We start from the raw sequence: 22590 nt of genomic DNA, 5'->3' as shown, positions 1-22590 counted from the left end.
AAATGGGCTACCAATACCAAGAAATACTTAATGGTGATAGTCTCTGCAAATGTGGAGTGAGAAGAAGCGACATCAGGCAGAGGCATCCCTAAAGGAGGAGGAGGAAGGCAACATGACTGACCTTAACTGTTGGTATAGAAACTTTTAAATAAATAAGTCTCTGCCTACTGGCCGCAAAGTCCTGCTGGATAGACTCTTCATGTCCCATAGGTACAGGAAAACCACTGAAGGTAGTATTTGGGGAGTGGGCATTTAATCTCTGTTTCCAGTCCTTAATAGGGGCTGGACTCAACCTCCCTATAGTGCTATTGTGAAAGGTCACTTGTCATTTGAACAGCCCAATTAAGAAAAAAAAATTGGCCCTAGTGTTGTATGAATAAGGTCAGTTCTTATTTTTCACTGATAGTACTTGGACCAAAAATACAGTTGTGTGAACGAATCCCCTCAAAGTCCAAATTTCCACTTTTAATAAAGCATAAAGTAAAAAACTGACTTATTTGGATACTATTCGTTAGGTTATTAATGTTTCCCTGCATCACTAATACTATGTCTTCTAGAAACGCTGCTTACCATGTGTTAAGAGAAACCCCACATGACCTTGCCTGCTAGAGACACTAGTGATGTGACTTGCCAGAAGAGCTATTGGCACATACTGCTGTATTCAATACCACAGCTTCTGAACATATTTTTGTGAAGCGGTAAATGGCTACTTTACCTCTGAATTGGCATTTCTTTTCTAATTTTCATACATTATTTTTTTTTTTAACACCCTACATTTTTTGTTTGAAGAATGGTCCAGGCAGATATGACTGCATAAAATATTTTCATCTTAAATATATAGTATATGGTAGTAAAAGTGCCTAAACACTGCAGATAGATAGAATGTAAGTCCGCAAGGACAGGGTCCTCTCCCCTCTGTACCAGTCTGTCACTGTAAACCTGCTAACTGTAATCGATATCTATAACCCTGTATGTAACCCCTTTCTCATGTACAGCACCATGAAATTAATGGTGCTATATAAATTAATAATAATAGATAAAGTCACACAATTAAAAAGAAAACACCTAGTCCACGTTTATTCAATGCATTATCAGTTCAACTAAAGCTATACATCACATGTAATATAGCAATAGGGAAATATACACAAGTGGGAATTCTATGAAGAATTATGGAACATACAAAAGTAAAACTTGTGGTTACAACATAAGAGGCAGCTCCTCATCACAATGCAATAACAAAAAGTATGGAAATGATCAGATCCAGAAGTCCCTGGAACTCATGCCCTATTCATTTCTTTTATGAGTGTATAATGCAGCAATTTGAAGTTTTGTATTTTGTTGAGGAAGTATAGTTGAAAGTAGTCTGTTTATTTGCACAATTAACTTATGAGAAGTGTCAAAATGGAACTACAATTGTCTATGTTAGAATATCGTGCTAAAAGTATCTAGAATGGGCAACTTCTGGCATGTATGTGCATTTATAGAACTCAATCAAATGGAAAGGATCATTATACAAGATGCTTGAAAATAAAAATGGGCCATGTAAACCGTGATCTTGTGAGTGCAGAGAAAATAAAAAGCCATGGAATGTTCCAAAAACCCCCACAAACTCTTAAGAATACATTTTCTTATGCTCCTTTTCAGTTACAGATCTGAGAAAACATGTTCTAAAATGTTGTCAGATGGATTCTATGAACATAATGGATGATGTAACCTTGGAATGAATACATCCTTTTTTGCAGCATTCCTCTATGGATAATGAAAAGGAGAAGGATCCTAATAGGGAAGACCATTTTATTAAAAACTGAAAAGTTTCTAATGCTAATCTTGTAATTGAAGGAAAGGATATTCCTAAATCACGACTAAACTAATATCTGCATGGCTCATACTCAAATATTGAAAATTTTCTATATAAACCGCAAATTTATAAGTGGATGCGATTGGGATATTTAGCAGATATAAAATAAATGTTGAATTTTATGCACTACAAATCGGGTTTAATATACACATAGTGGCATGTAAAAGTTTGGGCACCCCAGGTCAAAATTACTGTTATTGTGAACAGTTAAGCAAGTTGATGAAATTATCTCTAATAGACCTAAAGTTAAAGATGGCACATTTCCGTTGTATTGTAAGCAAAAAAAGTCATTTTTAAAATTCTAAAAAGGAAATGGGCGGATGTAAAAGTTTTGGCACACTTGGAGATTTGTGTGCTCAGATAACTGACCAAGGTTTCAGACCTTAATTAGCATGTTAGGGTTATAACTTGTTCACCATCATTGTTAGCAAAGGCCAAATAATGCAAATTTCCCAGCTTTATAAAAACCCAGTCTCCTCTAATCTTGTGCCAAAAAACAGCAGCAGGTTCTTTAAGCAGCTGCCTAGCACTCTGAAAATGAAAGAAGCCTACAAAGCAGGAGAAAGCTATAAGAACATAGCAAAGCGTTTTCACATTGCCCTTTCCTCAGTTCGAAATGTAATTAAGAAATTGCAATTACCAGGAACAGTGGAGGTCAAGATAAGGTCTGGAAGATCAAGCAAAATTTCAGCAAGAGCTGCTTGTAAGATTGCTAGAGAGGCAAATCAGAACCCCCGCTTGACTGCAAAAGACCTTCAGAAATATTTAGTAGACTCTGGAGTTGTGGTACATTGTTCTACTGTTCAGAGACGAATGCACAAATATGGCCTTCATGAGAGTTATCAGGAAAAAAAAAAACACTTGAATCTTAACCATAAATTTCAGCATCAGAAGCATGTAAAAGAACATCTAAACAATCCTAATGCATTTTAGAAACGAATTCTGTGGACCGATGAGGTTAAAATAGAACTCTTTGGCCACAATGATCAAAAAGTATGTGTGGAGAAAAACAAAAAAAGGGCACAGAATTTCAGGAAAAGAACATCTTGCCCACCATTAAGCACTGGGGTGGATCAATCATGCTTTGTGGTTGTGTTGCAGCCAATGGCAAGGGGGACATTTCACAGATAGAGGGAGGAATTGATTCAATTAAATTTCAACAAATTCTTGATGCAAACATAACACAATCGGATTTACAAAAAAAAAGCTGAAGTTGAGAAGAGGCTGGCTTCTTCAAATGGATAATGATCCTAAACACACATCAAAATCTAGAATAGACTACCTCAAAAGTCGCAAGCTGAGGGTTTTACAATGGCCCTTCACAGTCCCCTCATCTGATAATTGACAATCTGTGACTAGACCTCAAAATAGCAGTGCATGCAAGACGCCCCAGGAATCTCACAGAACTGGGTGAATTTCGCGAGAAAGAATGGATGAAAATCCCTCAAACAAAAATTGAAAGACTCCTGGCTGGCTACAAAAAGCATTTTCAAGCTGTGATACTTCAAAAGGGGGTGCTACTAGGTACCAACCCATGCAGGGTGCCCAAACTATAGCATCCACATTTTCCTTTTTTGTAATTTTTAAAGTGTAAAAATATGGAAAAAAAATAATTTTAGAGATAATTTATCTTCAGCTTGCTTAACTGTTCACAATAGCAGTAATTTTGACCAGAGTTGCCCAAACTTTTAGATTCCACTGTAGCACAGAGTTCACAGTTTTGTACAGAAATGCAGTAGGACAGCTATGGAAGTCCATAAGGCCTCTAATGTTCCTCCATACACCTTTGATTTCATGCAGAAGCTTTTCCTCTCTGAAAAATATGTGTTACTCTCTCTTTGTCCTTGTATGCATTGTGTGTTCAGCTCCTCTAGAATCGATGCTTGGAGAGGTGATCTCCACATACACACACATGGAATCTGACAGCCCCTGCTCTGCTGCTTGTGATCTCTATTAGAGTAATGGCTCGTGCAGTCTCTTACAATCCTTCCGCAATAAGATCTGGAGAAGCTTGTGTGTGCGGTATTGTGATTAACAAAATAATTGCTAAAATCAGTTGTAAAGGGGATCTATGTTATTAGTAATTTTTTAAAGGGGCTGGGGCAGGAATTACACTTATTAGGGTTGCACTTGTAGAAAATAAAAAACAAAATATAATTCCCTTCCCAGGTCCAATGATGCCATTCCACGAATTCCTGTTTATGTTGAAAGGTGCGGCTCAGTGATGAAGCTGCATCGATTGAGTCATGATGCAAATTTACATCAAAGATCGAAGCAGCAGGGTCACTGGACAGGGAATACAAGTATAGCACAGTTTGTTTGTTTTTTAATAAAAAAAAAAACACAAGCATTCCTGTGGGCCCAGAAAACGGAGTCTTAAACCACTTTAAACTCAGGGACTGTGGCTAAAGGTTGGAGAAATGCATTTCTTTATGTACACATACATATAGAGTCTACATGGTGCAATATATCAGGGGAGATTTACGAATTAGGTGAACACAGAGTGAGCTAAATAGGAAATCTCTAGATATTGTAGACATCTCTCCCCTACACACTGATGCACATAGTGACAATTTTTGTGCAATTTGCAAGAGAATGTTACTTTGTAAATGTCACAAACTGTTCTCTGTATTTTGCTATGTAAATCCCATGCAAAATTTGGCTTCCATACCGACATGATTATATAAGTGCAGCATTCCTCCCTTGGGGCCACATGTGCACTTGTATTACTAATGCACTACACATTGGGTGCTGTTATAGCAACAGCCACGTAGTAACTTCTTCCTTCCTCTTTGCCAACAGGGACATGTTGAAAACCCACAAAGCCATCAGAGAGATTTTATTTCTCATGTATTACAGACGACTGAAGTTGTGCATCGTATTCAAACACTAAAAAATGATTCAAAAAATATCAGACTAAAACCTGTAATGCTGCTTAAAACACCCAAAACTATTCAATCATTGCAAGGCATTGATAATCAGAGTACAAAAAAAGAACAAGTGAGCCATCTCCTCCGGGACACGGGTTTCACTGGTTGGGGAGGGTATAGAAAGACAATTTCATCGTATAAGGATTTAAACTATCTGTGGAAAGAAAAAAATAATAATTAGGCATCTTTACAATAATGAAACAAACATTGAGAAAAACAAAATTGCTAAAAAAAATAAACGTAATTCAGTATGAAGAATTGCTCTAGAATTCTGTGACTTGCCTCTGTGGGTCTAGTCTGACCACTTTACATGTGTAAGAATTTAACAAAAATGTGAAAAATGATGAAAAGGAATGTTCATGATTGAAAGAAAGGTCTGTTTTTTGTCAACTGCAGAATAGAAAAGGGAGACAATCTACGGTAAGTTTAAAAAACAAATACATTTTTTCTATCCTTCAACAATCTTTTCAAGTAGATATGGATGGGGCATTAAAAACGTCAGGAACCACAGTGATCACATGCTGCTTGAGGCCAGAAAGAAGTGATCGATCGGATCACACGAGTGAGCATTTATATATATGGTGGTTTCTGATTTTGCTTTTTCAAACAAACTGCTGTTTTAAAATCCGCAAAATAAAAAAGGAAATCTGCATTATTCAGTGTGAATTAAGGCTACTGCTGGTATTCCTGCCCATTTAATCGGATTTGTTGTAGATTTTTTTTGTTCAGCAAATCAGTTACCTGTTAATTTATCTTTAAAGATTTCAAAACCGAATAAAGAATGAAATTAAAAGAATTTTTCTGCAAACGCCAAACAATAAGCTTGCACATTTGTTTTAGCGAATGCTGGGTTCACACGCTGGAGCCAATGTGTCGAAACCACACCGCCACAGAGCCTGCAGCAGAGCGGTCTGATCACCTGTACGGTTTTGCAACTGAACAGCTTTTCCCCACATTGCTATCAATCTCCATTTCAGCGTGGTTGCGACAAAAACCCCCCAAAAACTTGTGAACCCATTCCAAGTATAGTGTATAGTGGAAATTTGTAGTTTGCAGTCAGACACAATCCTAGAGGCACTGACATGTGCAGTTATATTGTTGGCTTTATCTCCCCACTAAAGTCAGTACATTGACTGAAAAGAATATGTTTCCAGAGCGTTTTTACCCCTCCACACGGAGGATGTGGTTCGGTTTACATACAAGTATAGAGACTGTTTGAGAAAATAGATTTTGATAGTCGGCTGTTTTGAGCCTCATACTATCAGGTGTATTCCTCCATCTATCCCACTCCCAAGCTGCCAGATTGCAGGGCAAGTACAGCTGAAGTCAGTTTTAATTCTCGCCAGCAGATAGAGGAGTAGAGCAGATCATTCTTCACACTTTGGTTGTTGCAAATTAACTTTCTCCATCATGATACATGCACACACTGGAGGTGACGACTATAAATTAGGAATGCATTAATTCAGCCTAAAGAGATAACACCATTGCTGTACCAAGATCACTCCTCCATAATTGTCAATTTTTTATTTTTTTTTATTTGTTGCTTTTTGTTTCGTTCAAGTCTTACAATGTCGCTAAGCAATTGCATCTGCATCCATGCAAGTAACCTTCACCCCAGACTAGTAACAGTCGTGTGCACTACACCATTCCATCACGATTTATTATTCTGTATAGTTCACGTTTCCCTACTTCTCAGATCACCAACTTTTTTTTATTACACGTTTTATTTATAAAATATATTATAAAAATAAGGCTGCTCTGCACAGCAATGCATCTCCATGGTTACAGACTACAAGCAGACCCCATGCAGTCTGATCCTGTGGTCAGAATCACTTTCAGGTGTACTCTCTCTGGAAACACAGGTATATATCGATTTTTAGCCTGTTAAACTTCTATATCAGATAACATGGCTTGTACATTAAATAAATGATTTTTTTTTGCATCATACAAAAAAAAAAAAAAGGACATTACTCCAGTTTTCACTGACCGGAATGTATTCACCTTAGTTTGCCTACAAAGTACTGTGCAATGAGGAAAATGCCAGCACACAATGTACTCACTGCAAAATAAAATCCCCTACAGGAAGAACTGAAGTGAAATAAGAACAAGGCCCATAAAGAATGGCTTTATCAAGCTCCATAGAGAAACGCATAAAAATATATTTTTTTTAGTGGGTAATGCATAGAGGAGTCCACCAGGACAAAGCTATAGTTCGGGCAGGTGCCCACCCTCCTCTATTACATGCATATACTCTGTAACAAGCGTACCCTTATATAGGGGAGTTTATCAGTACAGAATGACTGCTCAAACCACGTACGCTTGGAGCATCATGACGTGGCCAAACATTTATTTACACCTTCACATCTGCTTGTTTTCCCATCTATCTGTGCTTTCTTTGATCTATGGAGCCAGAGCAGTTAATCAAAGAAAGGGGTAGAAAAAGAAAGGAAAACATGCAGGTAGGAACGTGCTCTTAAAGGCGTTGTCCACTACTTGGACAACTCCTTGATCTAAATGTTTGGCCCTGAAAAAAAAAAAAAAAAAAAACACCCTCCCGTACTGGTGCCGTTCCAGCGGCATCAGCACTCACGGTTCGGGGCTACAGTGCGGTTGTTGTGACACGCGACCCCGGCACCCAATCTGCACTGGCGTCCCCGTCTCTGGGCTGCAGCTGATCTCTCACTTCCTCTTCATGTTCAATTCGACAGGATGTAGGGACAGTGACGCCAGCGCCAATGTCACGTGTCACAACAACAGCATGGGAGCCCCGGGGAGAGCGAGTGTCGACACCATGGGAATTGCACCAGCACAGGAGGAGAGTATAAAGCTTTCTTATTTAATCAGGGCCGAAAGTGGGGGATGAGAAAAAGTAAGTCCAAGTAATGGACAACTTCTTTAAGTGTGTGGCCATGATGCACTGAGCGCCTGTAATTGGTTTCAACAGTCATTCTGTGCTGAAAGCATCCCTTTAACTTTGCTTTTCACTCGGCCACAAACATTAGATGGCTGTCAGCCAAATCATGGTTCAGTCGTTAGCCGTCTCTTCTATGCACAGGAGTGCTCACTCTGCTGAGTGTTCTGTGTTTTTTAGGAGACTGCTGGCTGAACCTCATAATATCAGCAGGTTCGTACGTCGGATCCGCCATTTCCAACCGCTCATGCGCGGCCGGAACTCCTCCCTAGGACATAGAATGGGCAGCTGATGCGTTGAAAAACGGCATCCACTGCCCACGTTGTGCACAATGTTCACAACATACGTCGGGCCGACGCACTGCGACGGCCCCGTACCGACGCAAGTGTGAAAGAAGCCTTAGACTACTTTCACACATCAGGTTTCTTGTTTCAGGCACAATCCGGCTACTTTAATAAAAAAACGGATTCCGTTGCAAATAGTGAAAAACTGATGCGACTGATCCGTTTTTGTGCTGGATCCGTTTTCTTTTGTTTTTCACATGGGAATACAGTGACAGAGAGAGAGAGAGATGGATCGGCCATTCATACCTGCGTTTCATACGTTTTTTGCCAGATCAGTCGTCGTGCGTTTTTCTGCCAGACAGAAAAAAAACGTTGCTTTGGACGTTTTCTCTGTCTGCCGGAAAACAAATTTTTGACAGGTCCGGCAAAAAACGAATGAAACGTTGGGACATCAGGCACAATCCGGCGCTATTACAACTCTATGAGAGAAAAACGGATCCAGCGGGGAAAAAAAAACCAGATCAGTTTTTTATTACAAATTCACCGGTTTGTGCCTGATGCAAAAAACCTGATGTGTGAAACTAGTCTTAATAGTTTGATATGCTTGGGTTTTTAGACAAAGACATTGCCTCCAATAAAGGTTTGGTATAACTACAGTGCAGAATATTTAAAGACTTAGCGACACTTACAAGGTACTCTTATTTGGTAGTGATTTAATACTAGGAGTGCTTCCATCGCTTCATCCTTTGTTTTCCAATGAAGGAGACCGGATCCATTTTTTGATGGTGCTGTAGATGACATACAGAATGTAAGCTTCAGTAGGCAGAGAAAACAAAAGCCATTAATAGGATTATAAATAAAAGCAATTTAATGGAAGGACAATACTGAGTAATAGCTTGGAACATACACTAGACTTTGCCAAATTCCCCGACACATAGACCGGGCCATCTGGCATATAAACTGATTGTTCAGAGGAGACCACTGATCTCTAAAATGAAAGGATTCTACAGAAAATGTAACCCCCCCCCCCTACCCCGTGTACTGGATCAGGGATTTCTAATGCTACAAATCTGGCAGAAGACTCCAAACAAAATGCAATTTATTTGAATAGCTCTTTGCTTAAAATATTGGGGCTGATTTCCTAAAAGCGGACTTACTTTTAGATAAGGCAAACTGAGTTGGGCAGTCTAACCAAATATATAAGTGTCTCGTGCCATTTCATAAATATGGGGCATCTTAACGCTGACTAGACTAAGATCACACCATTTGTTACTTAGCTTACTTTAACCCACAAGGTTATGCCAAAACTGTGGCACAATTTTGATGTACAAGATCTCAATTTAGGCCATACCGCTTGGATCCTTAATAGATGTCGGAAAACATGTCTAAAACAGATGTACTAGCCATTTAAGGCAGACCTGGGCAAAGTGCGGCCCACATCTGGCCCTCTGGCTGTCTCCGTCTCGCCAGCGAACCGAGACACATGGGGCGGCCACCTCCTGCACATAGGGAGGGCAACATGTTGCACATGGGGAGGCTAGGGGGGGCAACATGCTGCACATGGGGAGGGCTAGGAGTGTATATAGGGAGGCTGTGTGGGGCTCATGCAGTGTATATAGGGAGGCTGTGTGGGGCTCATGCAGTGTATATAGGGAGGCTGTGTGAGGCTCATGCTGTGTATATAGGGAGGCTGTGTGGGGATGATGCTGTATATAGGGAGGCTGTGTGGGGCTCATGCTGTATATGGGGAAGCTCTGAGGCTCATGCAGTGTATATAGGGAGGCTGTGTGGGGCTCATGCAGTGAATATAGGGAGGCTGTGTGGGGCTCATGCAGTGTATATAGGGAGGCTGTGTGGGGCTCATGCAGTGTATATAGGGAGGCTGTGTGGGGCTCATGCAGTGAATATAGGGAGGCTGTGTGGGGCTCATGCAGTGTACATAGGGAGGCTGTGTGGGGCTCATAGTGTATATGGGGAGGCTGTGTGGGGCTCATGCAGTATATAGGGAGGCTGTGTGGGGCTCATGCAGTGTATATAGGGAGGCTGTGTGGGGCTCATGCAGTGTACATAGGGAGGCTGTGTGGGGCTCATGCTGTGTATATAGGGAGGCTGTGTGGGGCTTATGCAGTGTATATGGGGAGGCTGTGTGGGGCTCATGCAGTATATAGGGAGGCTGGGTGGGGCTCATGCTGTGTACATAGGGAGGCTGTGTGGGGCTCATGCAGTGTACATAGGGAGGCTGTGTGGGGCTCATGCAGTGTATATGGGGAGGCTGTGTGGGGCTCATGCAGTATATAGGGAGGCTGTGTGGGGCTCATGCAGTGTATATAGGGAGGCTGTGTGGGGCTCATGCTGTGTATATAGGGAGGCTGTGTGGGGCTTATGCAGTGTATATGGGGAGGCTGTGTGGGGCTCATGCAGTATATAGGGAGGCTGGGTGGGGCTCATGCTGTGTATATAGGGAGGCTGTGTGGGGCTTATGCAGTGTGTATAGGGAGGCTGTGTGGGGCTTATGCAGTGTGTATAGGGAGGCTGTGTGGGGCTTATGCAGTGTGTATAGGGAGGCTGTGTGGGGCTCATGCAGTGTGTATAGGGAGGCTGTGTGGGGCTCATGCAGTGTATATGGTGAGGCTGTGTGGGGCTCATGCAGTGTACATAGGGAGGCTGTGTGGGGCTTATGCAGTGTGTATAGGGAGGCTGTGTGGGGCTTATGCAGTGTGTATAGGGAGGCTGTGTGGGGCTCATGCAGTGTGTATAGGGAGGCTGTGTGGGGCTCATGCAGTGTATATGGTGAGGCTGGGTGGGGCTCATGCAGTGTGTATAGGGAGGCTGGGTGGGGCTCATGCAGTGTGTATAGGGAGGCTGTGTGGGGCTCATGCAGTGTATATAGGGAGGCTGTGTGGGGCTCATGCAGTGTATATAGGGAGGCTGTGTGGGGCTCATGCAGTGTATATAGGGAGGCTGTGTGGGGCTCATGTAGTGTATATAGGGAGGCTGTGTGGGGCTCATGCAGTGTATATAGGGAGGCTGTGTGGGGCTCATGCAGTGTATACAGGGAGGCTGTGTGGGGCTCATGCAGTGTATATAGGGAGGCTGTGTGGGGCTCATGCAGTGTATATAGGGAGGCTGTGTGGGGCTCATGCAGTGTATATAGGGAGGCTGTGTGGGGCTCATGCAGTGTATACAGGGAGGCTGTGTGGGGCTCATGCAGTGTATATAGTGAGGCTGTGTGGGGCTTATGCAGTGTATATAGTGAGGCTGTTTGGGGCTCACGCTGCATATGGGGAGAGAGGCTGTGCGGGTTCTTACAGTATATAAGGGGCTGTGAGGGGGCTCATACGATATACAGAAGGGGCTGTACTCTGGTTCAAACGATATATAGGGGGATGTCAGCATACTTTAATTCTGCTCAATATTAAGTGATACGATATTAATATAATTATTATAATATAATGATATTAATAGAGTAGAATTAATTTTGTCCTGTTGGTTCAGTCCTCCACACCAGTCATGGTCTTTCATGTTGCTCATCGGGAAAATGAATTGCCCACCCTTGATTTAAGGTAATTTGTTGGTACAAATTACAGGAGAATCCTAGCCTTAAGTTGGTGTAGTAGAGAGAAACAAGTGATTTTAAGGCTCAAAACTATTTTTTGTTCCTATGGTAGCTGTAACATTAGTGATACTAGATTATACTAACGTCTGGGATCAAATGCTCTATACTTGATGAACTGTGGAACTTTCATTTCTTCACAGAGCTGCAAAAAGAAAAAAGAAATATGCATATAAAAGATTATTAAATAAGGACAATAAGAAAGTTTTACTCCTATTCACCCTATGAATGTTGGGACGCTGTGTGTGGCCTGGGGGAAGTGTAAAGCATGCTGTAGGGTTTGACAGAACTGTATTTTGGAGTATCATATTGTAAATCTGACTTACCTTCTGGAAGTTCTTTTCTGTCGTGTTCAATGGAACATTATAGTAGCGCAGAACACAAGATGGCGGCTGCATTAGATTTTTAGAAGGTTGGGTGCCGATAATAAATCTATTAAGTTTGCTCATTGTAAACTCTGCGTAACTAGGTGTGCCATCATAAAGCTGGTACGCGTGAAGCGGAAGTACAGAGTACTGTTTTGATACACTGGAGGAGGAAAAAAAAAGATAAAACCACCAGGTAATATTTATAAAGTATGTTCTACCACTTATTTTTCAACTTTTCAATACATTCCAATGGTTACAAATCGGTCAACCATTTTATCAGAATGGAGATTTTTTTTTCACACCAAGTAAAAAAGTTTTTCCGTGTCCACAACAGATTACTTGATTATTGAGCGAATAGAAATTGATTGAACTTACCAATATATTTTGAAATCTGCACTAATATAATTTTAAACCAGTTCTCCCAATTCCCACCACTGTACCCCTTTCGAGAATCAGAAAGCTTGCACTCCCTCTCGGTGTCCAGTCACATGAAGAGAGCTGCATCAGAAGTGAGGGGAGCTGACCCCACAGGGAGGGGGAGAAAGCTCTCAGATGTTGGGACAAGTGCAGACGTGGAGCGGCTGAAAGCTCAGCGGTCTAAAGAGCGAGACATCAATGCTGGTCTCTATTATTGGCACCCCTTCATTTTTTTCCATAGACTGTACAATATCTTCAGAAATAAATGGAAATGTATCAGTTATATCCTCAGTTGTCTTTCAACTTACATTCTGAGCTGGCATTTCATCCCATTCTTCCATTGCAGTTTGTTCACGCTCTAGAATGTTTGCAGGGTTCTTTTTCACAATGGCAGATTTCAGCGCACACCAAAAACGTTCAATGGGTTTGAAGTGAAAATGCAAAAAAAAGTGCAATCCCACGCTTGTTTTTTGTTTGGCTTTTTTGCTATGTTCACAAAAATGCTGATCTGCCATTATGATTCTCCAGGTCATTACGAGTTCATAGACACCAAAGGCTACTTTCACACTAGCGTCGTGCACTGCACGTCGCAATGCGTCGTTTAGGAGAAAAAACGCATCTTGCTTGCAGGATGCGTTTTTTCTCCATTGTCTAACATTAGCGATGCTTTGCCACACGTCGCAACCGTCAGGCGACGGTTGCGTCGTGTTGTGGCAGACCATCGGCAGCAAAAAACATTACATGTTTTTTGCTGCGTTGTGTCCGCCATTTCTGACCGCGCATGCATGGCCGGAACTCCGCCCGCACCTCCCCACAACTCACAATGGGGCAGCAAATGCATTGAAAAACAGCATCCGCTGCCCCCGTTGTGCGGCGCTTCCACAGCCTGCGTCGGTGCGCTGCAACGTCGCATTGCGACGTGCAGTGCACAACGCTAGTGTGAAAATAGCCAAACATGTCTAGGTTCTTATATATCTAAGTGGTGAAAAAAAAGTCCAAACTTTGCTAAAAATAAGTAAAATAATAAAATCGTGCCATTTTCCGATACCCGTAGAGTCTCTATTTTTTGTGATCTGGGGTTGGGTGATTATTTTTTGCGTGTGGAGCTGATGTTTTTTAATAATACCATTTTGGTGCAGATATGTTCTTTTGATCGCCCGTTATTGCATGTTAATGCATTGTCGTGGCAACTAAAAAAAAAAAATTTTAATTCTGGCAGTTTTAATTTTTTTTTTTTTATCGCTACGCCATTTAGCGATCAGGTTAATCCTTTTTCTTTATTGATAGCTCGGGCGATTCTGAATGATTTTTTTAAAATTTTGAATGGGGCGAAAGGGGGGTGATTTGAACTTCTAGATTTGGCAGAAAGGGGTTAAAACAAAAAGTCAATTTTTTTCTTTCAATCATTCCTGTGAACTTTTGGATGTGTATTGTGGGTCATTGTCTTGCTGGAGGATCAATGATATTCAACTCAAACCAAGGTTTCTTACACATTTTCTTGATAATTCTCAGATTTCATGATTCCTGTGACATGGTCAAGGCATCCAGTACCAGACGCAGCAAAGCAACCCCACAGCATTATGGATCCCTCCACCATGCTTAACTGTTGGTAGGGTGTTCTTTTCCTTATAAGCTTAATTTCGCCATCTGTAAACAAACTGTTGCTTTGCATTACTAAATAGCACCATTTTTTGTTTCATCTGTCCACGGCACATTTTCTCAGAAGGAATGTGGTTTATCAAGGTACTGTATGGCAAAGATCAGTCTTCCTTTTTAATGTCTTTTCTTCAGCAATGGATTCTTCCTTGGCCTTCACCTATAAAGCTCCGCTTGGTTGTGTGTGTGGCTTATGGTTTTTGTTGAAACCACAACCCCAGACTATTCCAGGTTGGCCTTCAGGTCTTTGGATCATTTTTCAAAGACAGCTCTTGTCAATTTTCCTCACGTCCAGGGAGGTTCTTGACGGTTCCATGCTTGGCAAACTTAACATTGCACACTGTTGAAACTGGGATACCAAGGTGTTTGGATATGGCCTTATAGCCTTTGGAAGTCTTGTGTTTGCCAATAGCAGTTCTGATGTCCTCACCATTGTGACAAAAGGAACAGAGCCTACTATGTGGCATTTAAAAAAAAAAAAAACACTGTAGTCATCATTCATTAACTAATTCATGTCACATGGTCACCCACAAATCACAGGTTATTTTCATTTGTGATTTACAATAGGAGAGTCAAAACGTGTTTCCATACTAATTTAATGTAAAAGGTGCATACCAAATCAAATACTGATTTCTCAGTAAAGGAGGAACTGTTATAGGATGTTTCGCCTCCAGCAGTTCGCCCCCGGGTACATTTTGCCAGCGCACATTTCGTCCCCAGCATTTGTCCCCCAGGATGATACTTACCTGTCGCAGCTGCAGCTCCTTGGGTCATGGAGTGCAGTCTAGCGGTTCCCCATGCCGTCAGATGGAAACAGTTGATTAACATGTGACAAAAGTGAAGCACTCTGTACAGTACTTTTGTGACATGTGGATTGATGATGGATGGGAATTCATGAACCACAAGGACAAACTGGTGAAACATCCGAACACAAAATTCTGGGGGCAAAACCGGGTACAAACAGGGTGAAATGTACCCAGTGGCGAAACATCCAAATCCCAGGAGGAATGGACTGGTCATGTAAAGGTACTGCTGAACTTGTCTTTGAAAAAGCTACATGTGCATATAAAATGTTTTCTGAGGGTGGTGGGTGGTGAAATTCTGCTAACCGATTCCCTTTAAATGCTTAGAAAGAACGTAGTGGAGATAAGAGTCTGAAGAATGGATACAATAAGGGATAAATAACTATACATGCAAGTTCTATAACCACACCAGACTTACCAAACATTTACCACTTTTCCAAAAATCTGCACCATATTGAGGGCAGCAACGGCTCTTTGCACAGAAAGCTCATCACCCATCTCCACAAGGGCTGCGCCTGGAATAGACCTCATGAACTTTACCTACAATCAAAAGAAAAATTCTGTATAGATCTTTATTATTAATAGTTATGTTTCAAGCACCTAGGCTACGTTCACATTAGCATTCCGCTAATGTGCGTCGCTGTTGCGTCGGCGACGCAGCGGCGACGCGCCCCTATGTTTAACATGGGGGACGCGTGCGTTTTTTTTGTTGCGTTTTCCGACACGTGCGTCGTTTCTGACGCTAGCGTCGGACGCAAGAAAATGCAACAAGTTGCATTTTTCGTGCGTCCGATTTTCGTCAAAGAACGACGCACACGTCGCAAAACGCAGCGTTTTTGCGCGCGTTTGCGCGCGTTTTTTTGTGCGTCGTGCGTTGCGTCGCCGACGCAGCGGCGCGCAACGCTAATGTGAACGTAGCCTTACACACAAGCCAAGTTGAATAGACTTCGTATCCATGATCGACCGTCAAAGACTATCCCTCGTAAAGTTGTAGATCCAACTTTGCAAACCTCTGGGAAAAAGTATTACATAGCAGCCATCCAAATGAATTGCAGACCACATAATTGGTAAGTGCTTTATAAATGTATATTACATTTTACAACAATTTCTGCAACTTTTCGAAAGACTCAAGGCTGCTGTATTGTTTTTTTTACTATGTTTTGACTACGGTAAGTGAAATATGTTTATTCCTACAGTCAACATGCCTTTTTATTCTGAGGAACAGTTAAAAAAATAAAAATACACACCCGCTTAGACTATATTCTCACTTGATGCAATAAATGCAGCAAGCAAAGCGGACATAAGTTCATGAAAACAAATGCCCTTTGTCCATTTAAAGACACTGCTGAACTATGGGGTTTTGCTCTATAGACTTTTATGGGCAGCCCAAAAGTACAGTTGAAGTTGTGTCTTCAATATATATATATATATCTCAAAAATGCAATGAGCATGGAAGCTTTTTATTGTGCATTTTGGTGAGGACACCTGCAAACAAAATGCAATTAAAAAGCAGTAGAAAAGAAAAAATTGCAACATTTATGATTAATGTGAACACAGCTTTCATGTTCAAATCAATGCCTATGTGCTGCAGAAAATAGGGATTTTTGTGTACTCACCGTAAAATCCTTTTCTCCGAGCCACTCATTGGGGGACACAGGACCATGGGTGTTATGCTGCTGTCACTAGGAGGCTGACACTAAGTTGAGACAAAAAGTTAGCTCCTCCCCTGCAGTATACACCCTCATGCTGGCTTCCAGAGACCCAGTTCAGTGCAAAAGCAGTAGGAGATTGATAACAATATATTACCTAACAGAGTATAACATGTCAGAGAAAGTCAAGAACCAAAAAGGTAACGAGCCGTAAGGCTAACAGGGTGGGTGCTGTGTCCCCCAATGAGTTGCTCGGAAAAAAGGATTTTACAGTGAGTACACAAAAATCCCTATTTCTCCTTCGCCACATTGGGGGACACAGGACCATGGAACGTCCCAAAGCAGACCCCGGGTGGGAAACAATACAACTCCGTGTACCATCTGACAATGCGCGACGGCCACCTGCAGGATACGTCTGCCAAGGGCCGCATCCGCAGAAGATTGAATGTGGACATTGTAGTGCCTTGTGAAAGTATGCAGGCTAGACCATGTTGCGGCCTTGCAAACCTGATCCGCCGTTGCCTGGTGCCGGATGGCCCAGGAAGCACCCATCGACCGAGTAGAGTGTGCTCTAATCCCCGCCGGGATAGGACTGCCCCTGACTCGATAGGATTCTTGAATAGCTGAACGGATCCATCTGGCTATCGTGGCCTTAGACGCAGCTAAACCCTTTCTGTGACCCTCCAGGAGCACAAAGAGGGAGTCCGATTTGCGGAAAAGAGCAGTTCTAGTTCGGCAGAATAGTGCAGCCAACTCTGAGACCCGCCTGATAGACGTTACTGCCACATGGAAGGCCACCTTCCAGAAGAGAACAGTCAGCGGGACATCCGGCAGAGGTTCAAACGGAGATTCCTTAAGAACACTCAGAACCAAATTGAGATCCCAGGTCTCTAACGGCATTCTGTAGGGGGGTACCACGTGGGAGACCCCTTGAATGAAGGTCCTGACTTGCAAGTTGGCAGCAATCTTACATTGGTACATCACAGATAACGCTTAGATCAGACCCTTGAGGGAACGGAGCGCCAGGCCGGAATCCAAGCCGGACTGGAGAAAATCCAAAATGGAAGGAATTGAGAAAACAAGCGGAGGGCGACCGCAGAGCCTGCACCATTAGGTTTTCCAGGTGCGGTGATAAATGCAAGCGGAAGACGCTTTTCGAGCGCTTATCATGGTGGGAATGACCTGCTGGGAGAAACTAGCTTGAGTTAGAATCCAGGTTTCAACAGCCACGCTGTCAAACATAGGGCCCCTGAGCTCTGGTGGTAGATCGGCCCTTGGCGAAGCAGATCTGGGCGGTCTGGTAACCGCCAGGGGACGTCGGATACGACTGAACGAGCTCTGCATACCATGCGCAACGTGGCCAATCCGGGGCGACGAGAATCACCGGAACCCCCTGTCTTGATTTTTCTGATCACTTTCGGCAGTAAGGGAAGCGGAGGAATCACGTACAGGAGTTGGAACCGATGCCATGGGGATATCCGTGCGTCCACCCCAATGGCCTGGGGATCCCGAGAACGTGCTATGAAGTTAGGAACTTTGGCGTTCAGTCTGGACGCCATCAGATCCACGTCCGGAGTTCCCCAGCGAAGGCAGACTTGCCGGAAAACCTCTGGATGGAGTTCCCACTCCCCCGAGGCGAGACCCTGACGGCTGAAAAAATCCACCGCCCAGTTCTCGACGCCTGGAATATTGCACTGCGGAAATGGTGGAGTGGTTGCCGCGGCCCAACGGAGAATGTGGGAGACTTCCTGCAACGCTGCCCTGCTGCGGGTACCCCCCTAATGGTTTATGTACGCCACCACTGTGACGTTGTCCGACTGAATTCGAATTGGGTGACTCGCGAGCAGGAAGTGAAAACATCTCAGGGCTAGTCTAATCGCTCCAATATCCAAGATGTTTATAGGAAGTCTCGACTCCCGAATTGTCCAACGCTGGGCAGTGTGGTGTCGAAACACCGCTCCCCAACCGAGGAGACTGGCATCAGTACTTATCACCAGCCAGCGGATCGGGAGAAAAGATCTCCCCTGGAAGAGAGATGATCCCAGAGTCCACCATTTGAGGGCTTGCCTGATCCGTGGAGACAGAGGACATGGACGATCGAGGGATAAGGGACTCCTGTCCCAATTGTCCAGCAGAGCCTGTTGAAAGGGGGCGGAGATGGAGTTGAGCGAAGGGAACCGCTTCTATTGCGGCCACCATTTTCCCCAGGATCTTCATGGCAAACCGAATGGACTATGGACGAGGATGACAGAGCGCCCGAGCTCCCAGCTGAAGCTCTTGGGCCTTGGACCGAGGGAGCAAGACCAGCCCCTTTGACGTGTCCAGGATCATGCCTAGGAAAGCGATCCATCAGGCAGGAATGGGGGAGGACTTGTCCAAGTTGATTAACCAGCCCAGGCTCGAAAGAGAATCCAAGGTAATGCGGACGCTTACCTCACAGGCCTGGTAAGACAGACCTTTTATCAGGAGGTCGTCTAAGTATAGCAACACGACCACTCCTCGAGAGTGAAGAAAGGCCATTACAGCCGCCATGACCTTTGAGAATACCCTGGGCGCAGTGGCAAGGCCGAAGGGTAAGGTCGTGAATTGAAAATGGTCCTCTTGGATGGCGAAACAGAGGAACCATTGATGTGGCGGGAAGACTGGGATATGAAGATAAGCATCTCTGATGTCTATTGATGCTAGGAACTCCCCTGTCTCCATTGAGGAAATGACTGATCGGAGGGACTCCATCCTGAAGTGACGAACTTTTACGTACTTGTTTAGGAGCTTGAGGTCCAAAATAGGGCGAACCTCTGGTGTTCTGGGACCGGAACAATGACCCCGTTTTGGCGGAGGGATTCGATGGCGCGGTAAAGTGCGTGAGATTGAGCCCCTGAACTTGGGAGACGAGGGGGGAAAAATTGTGCTGGAGGGGAGGCGGAGAATTCTATTTTGTAACCAGAAGACACCAGATCTCTGACCCATTCGTCGTGGACGATGGAGAGCCAGACTTGTTGAAAAAGAAGCAGGTTTCTGCCTACTTTGGAGGTGTCGACTGGAATACTCCCAGAGTCATTGTGAAGGAAATCTGGCAGGCCTGGACCCTCTAGTTCTGGGTTGTCAAGGCTTTCCTAGCCAGGACTGATTCAGCATGTATAAAGGTCGAGTCTCTGTCTGTGCGTGGAGATCGTTCTGATCTGGATGAGGCTGTGGAGTTGGACCAGAATGGGCTACTGTGAAAGGGCAGAAAACGAAAATATTGTTGGTGCTGAAAGGCAGCTTTAGGCCTGTGCTGCGGGAGGAACTTGATCTTCCCACCTGTAGCATCGGAAATAAGCTGGTCTAATTTTTCTCCAAAGAGACGTCCGCTCTGAAAGGGAAGGGAAATCAGATACTTTTTTGAGGAGGAATCTGCACGCCACTCTCTAAGCCAAATAGCTCTCCTAATGGTGATGGCGTTTGAAGCCGCAGTTGCCGTGCAGTCCGCTGCATCTAATGACGCGTACATCACACTCTCCAGCCATGGCAATTTGTTTGGCAAGATCTGCCGCCTCAGACAGAAGATCCTGTTCCTGAATGGATTTTGCAAGGGCATCTGCCCAGAAAACCATTGCTTTGGCGACTCAAGCCGCAGCGAAGGAAGGAGATAAAGAGGAACCTGAGGCTTCATACACTGAGCGAGCCAGGGAATCTAACGGTTTCTGTGGGATTTTTAATTGAAGCCCCATCAGGTACGGATAAGAGCGTTTTTGTAGCCAAGGACCATACAGGAGGATCTACTAGTGGAGGTGCCATCCAATCTTTAACAAGATCTGCGGAAAAGGGATACTTCGATTCCAGGGCCTTGTTGCTCGTAAAGCGCTTATCCAGTCGCTCCCTGTGTCGCCGGACTATATCCAGGAAATCTGGATGAGAGGCGAACACCTTATGGGAACGCTTGGTTCTCGTAAAGAAAACCGAACGATCCGGAGCCGAATTAGGGTCATCGTCCACTTTTAGCGCATGATTGACTGCCTCAATGAGGGAGTCAACAGTAGATCTAAACTCCGGAGAATCCGGATCTAAGGATGCATCAGACTCATACTCAGAGTCGTGATTGCTACGAGCCCCTGGAGAGGGTGAGCGAGAAGTGGAGCTACCAGAGGCTGAATGGCGTGGTGAATGCTCAGGAGAGGTAGTTCGGATCCGTTTCTTGGATGACTACCTCCTCTCGGTGAGAGTGGCCCCTGCTGGCCGACGATTCCCCTGTTATGGAGGGACCTCTTAACCCAGGAAAAAAAAAAAAAAGAGTGCCCTGCTCCCCAGAGGGGCCTTGAAGGGATTTAATCGCTTTGGCTAAACAATCCATGGACTGTGACAGTGACGCAGCCCACTCAGGGGGGCTAGATACACTGGGGTCAGTGGCGGCGGAGGGCTCCTGGGTACACTGGGCATCGCAGGCTGAGCAGAGAGAGGAACTTTGAGGCCGAGGGAGTGGAGCCTGGCAGGTGGTACACGCAGTAAAAAAGGTAGTATGCACCTTGGTGGTATTTTTGGCCCTTGGTTGCGACATGATGTACCCCAATATAAGTAAAGGGAAACTCTGCTAGATGGAAGCGAGGGTAACGCTGCAAAGAAGCACCTAATGAGGTCTGCTTACCCGGGTCCTGTGTCCCGCAAAGAGATGAGGTGGCACTGATAGAAGAGAAGACCGGCGTCCAGAAGAAAAAACGCTGGCACATGCAGAATTGATGGAGCTGCAGCATGCAGAGGAAAAAAAGATGGCCGCCGGGAGTTGTGAGGGTAATCTCGCAGAGAGCGAGAAGCGGCAGGTCCGGGGGCGGAGCCGCAAGATGATGCGAGCGGTGGGCGGGGCTTATCGGGATGCGGCCAGCACTAGGCTGAAGCCGGGGACTAAATTTATGGTTTCCGGCCCGGCGCACGGACCGCCGGAAAACGAGCCTAGCCTGCGGGGACCCTGACAGATGAGCCCTCCAGAACCGCCCTAAAAAAAAGACCCTCCTCCTACGGACACTAAGCTTGAACTGGGTCTCTGGAAGCCAGCATGAGGGTGTATACTGCAGAGGAGGAGCTAACTCTTTGTCTCAACTTAGTGTCAGCCTCCTAGTGACAGGAGCATAACGCCCATGGTCCTGTGTCCCCCAATGTGGCGAAGGAGAAAGTGAAGTTTTATCAACTCTACTAATTTGAAATATTTGTGCACCCTTGGCTCAGCCCATAGGCTCTGTGCACCATTGCCCCTGTCCCCGCACCTGGTGATTAACAACCTTGGCTTGCCTGGACCAAGCACAGCCTGCAGATGAATGAAGCTCACGATAGCCAGTGCAGTCAATCACCAGAGGTGTGGACATGCAAAGCCAGTGGACGGAATGGTGCACAAGTCTATTTGCCACACCAAGGGCAGAATCATTCACATATCTTATAAACTTGAGTATATGCAAAATGGAGGAAGCGATTCTAATGGCGTACATAAATATCACAGGGCCCCAGAGCAAAAGCTCTATTTGCATCAGAACTTGTAATAAAAAAAATCCTAAAATACAAATTCCTAATTTGTTGCAGATCAGCTGAACAGGTTTTACTTTTAGCCTTCTACATTATTAATACTACTGTGGGCTTATGCACTAAAACACTTACGGAATAATTTATCTATTTACGAATGTGGGAGTAGCTATGGAGGATATCCACTAAATTAAAACATAACCTTTAATAAATATATATGCATAAAAAACTCGGATCCTAACAAGACACAAATATAAACCATACAAACGTGCTCAAGTGAACCAGTGCTTGAGATAAAAAATTGGATCAGTCTTACCAATTTAGACGGACATATAGAAGGAATCCCTCAAAATCCATGAGGGTGGTCGTTCCAGATGTAAAGGGCCAAGGATAGGGAAAGGTACACTGCCACTGTCTTCCCTGTAATCCCTTAGAAGAACTCCTGTCCTTACAAGGACAGGGCCCAAGTGTGCCCTGCTATGGGAATCCACCAACCAAAATGTAACCCTAAATGTCTCTCTTCTCCCTACGCATTTCAACTCCAATGGGGGAGCATCATCAGGGGAGTTATATAGATAAGAGGTACCAGTGGGTCCCCTCAAAAGTCCTAAACAGGA

The 22590-nt window shown here is 44.1% G+C and overlaps 1 protein-coding gene across 7 annotated transcripts in view; it reads right to left on the bottom strand.

The window, feature by feature from the left end:
• Positions 1–1050: 1050 nt before the first annotated feature.
• The window catches only part of LOC138681513 (heterogeneous nuclear ribonucleoprotein L-like), a 193298-nt gene continuing 171758 nt past the window's right edge, over positions 1051–22590 (bottom strand). For all 7 annotated transcript variants that reach the window (XM_069769075.1, XM_069769076.1, XM_069769077.1 and 4 more), the window contains 5 exons: positions 15259–15380; positions 11923–12124; positions 11684–11741; positions 8673–8771; positions 1051–4942 (listed from right to left, as the gene is read on the bottom strand). In XM_069769075.1, the coding sequence (XP_069625176.1) occupies positions 4887–4942; positions 8673–8771; positions 11684–11741; positions 11923–12124; positions 15259–15380 (537 nt within the window). In that variant the 3' untranslated portion in view covers positions 1051–4886. The remainder of the gene's footprint in view (positions 4943–8672; positions 8772–11683; positions 11742–11922; positions 12125–15258; positions 15381–22590) is intronic.

Source organism: Ranitomeya imitator, chromosome 5 (assembly GCF_032444005.1).
Source record: "Ranitomeya imitator isolate aRanImi1 chromosome 5, aRanImi1.pri, whole genome shotgun sequence".
In the NCBI taxonomy this organism is placed as follows: Eukaryota; Metazoa; Chordata; class Amphibia; order Anura; family Dendrobatidae; genus Ranitomeya; species Ranitomeya imitator.
The sequence above is the reverse complement of the archived record's forward strand: the minus strand, read 5'-3'. Positions and strand labels throughout refer to the sequence as shown.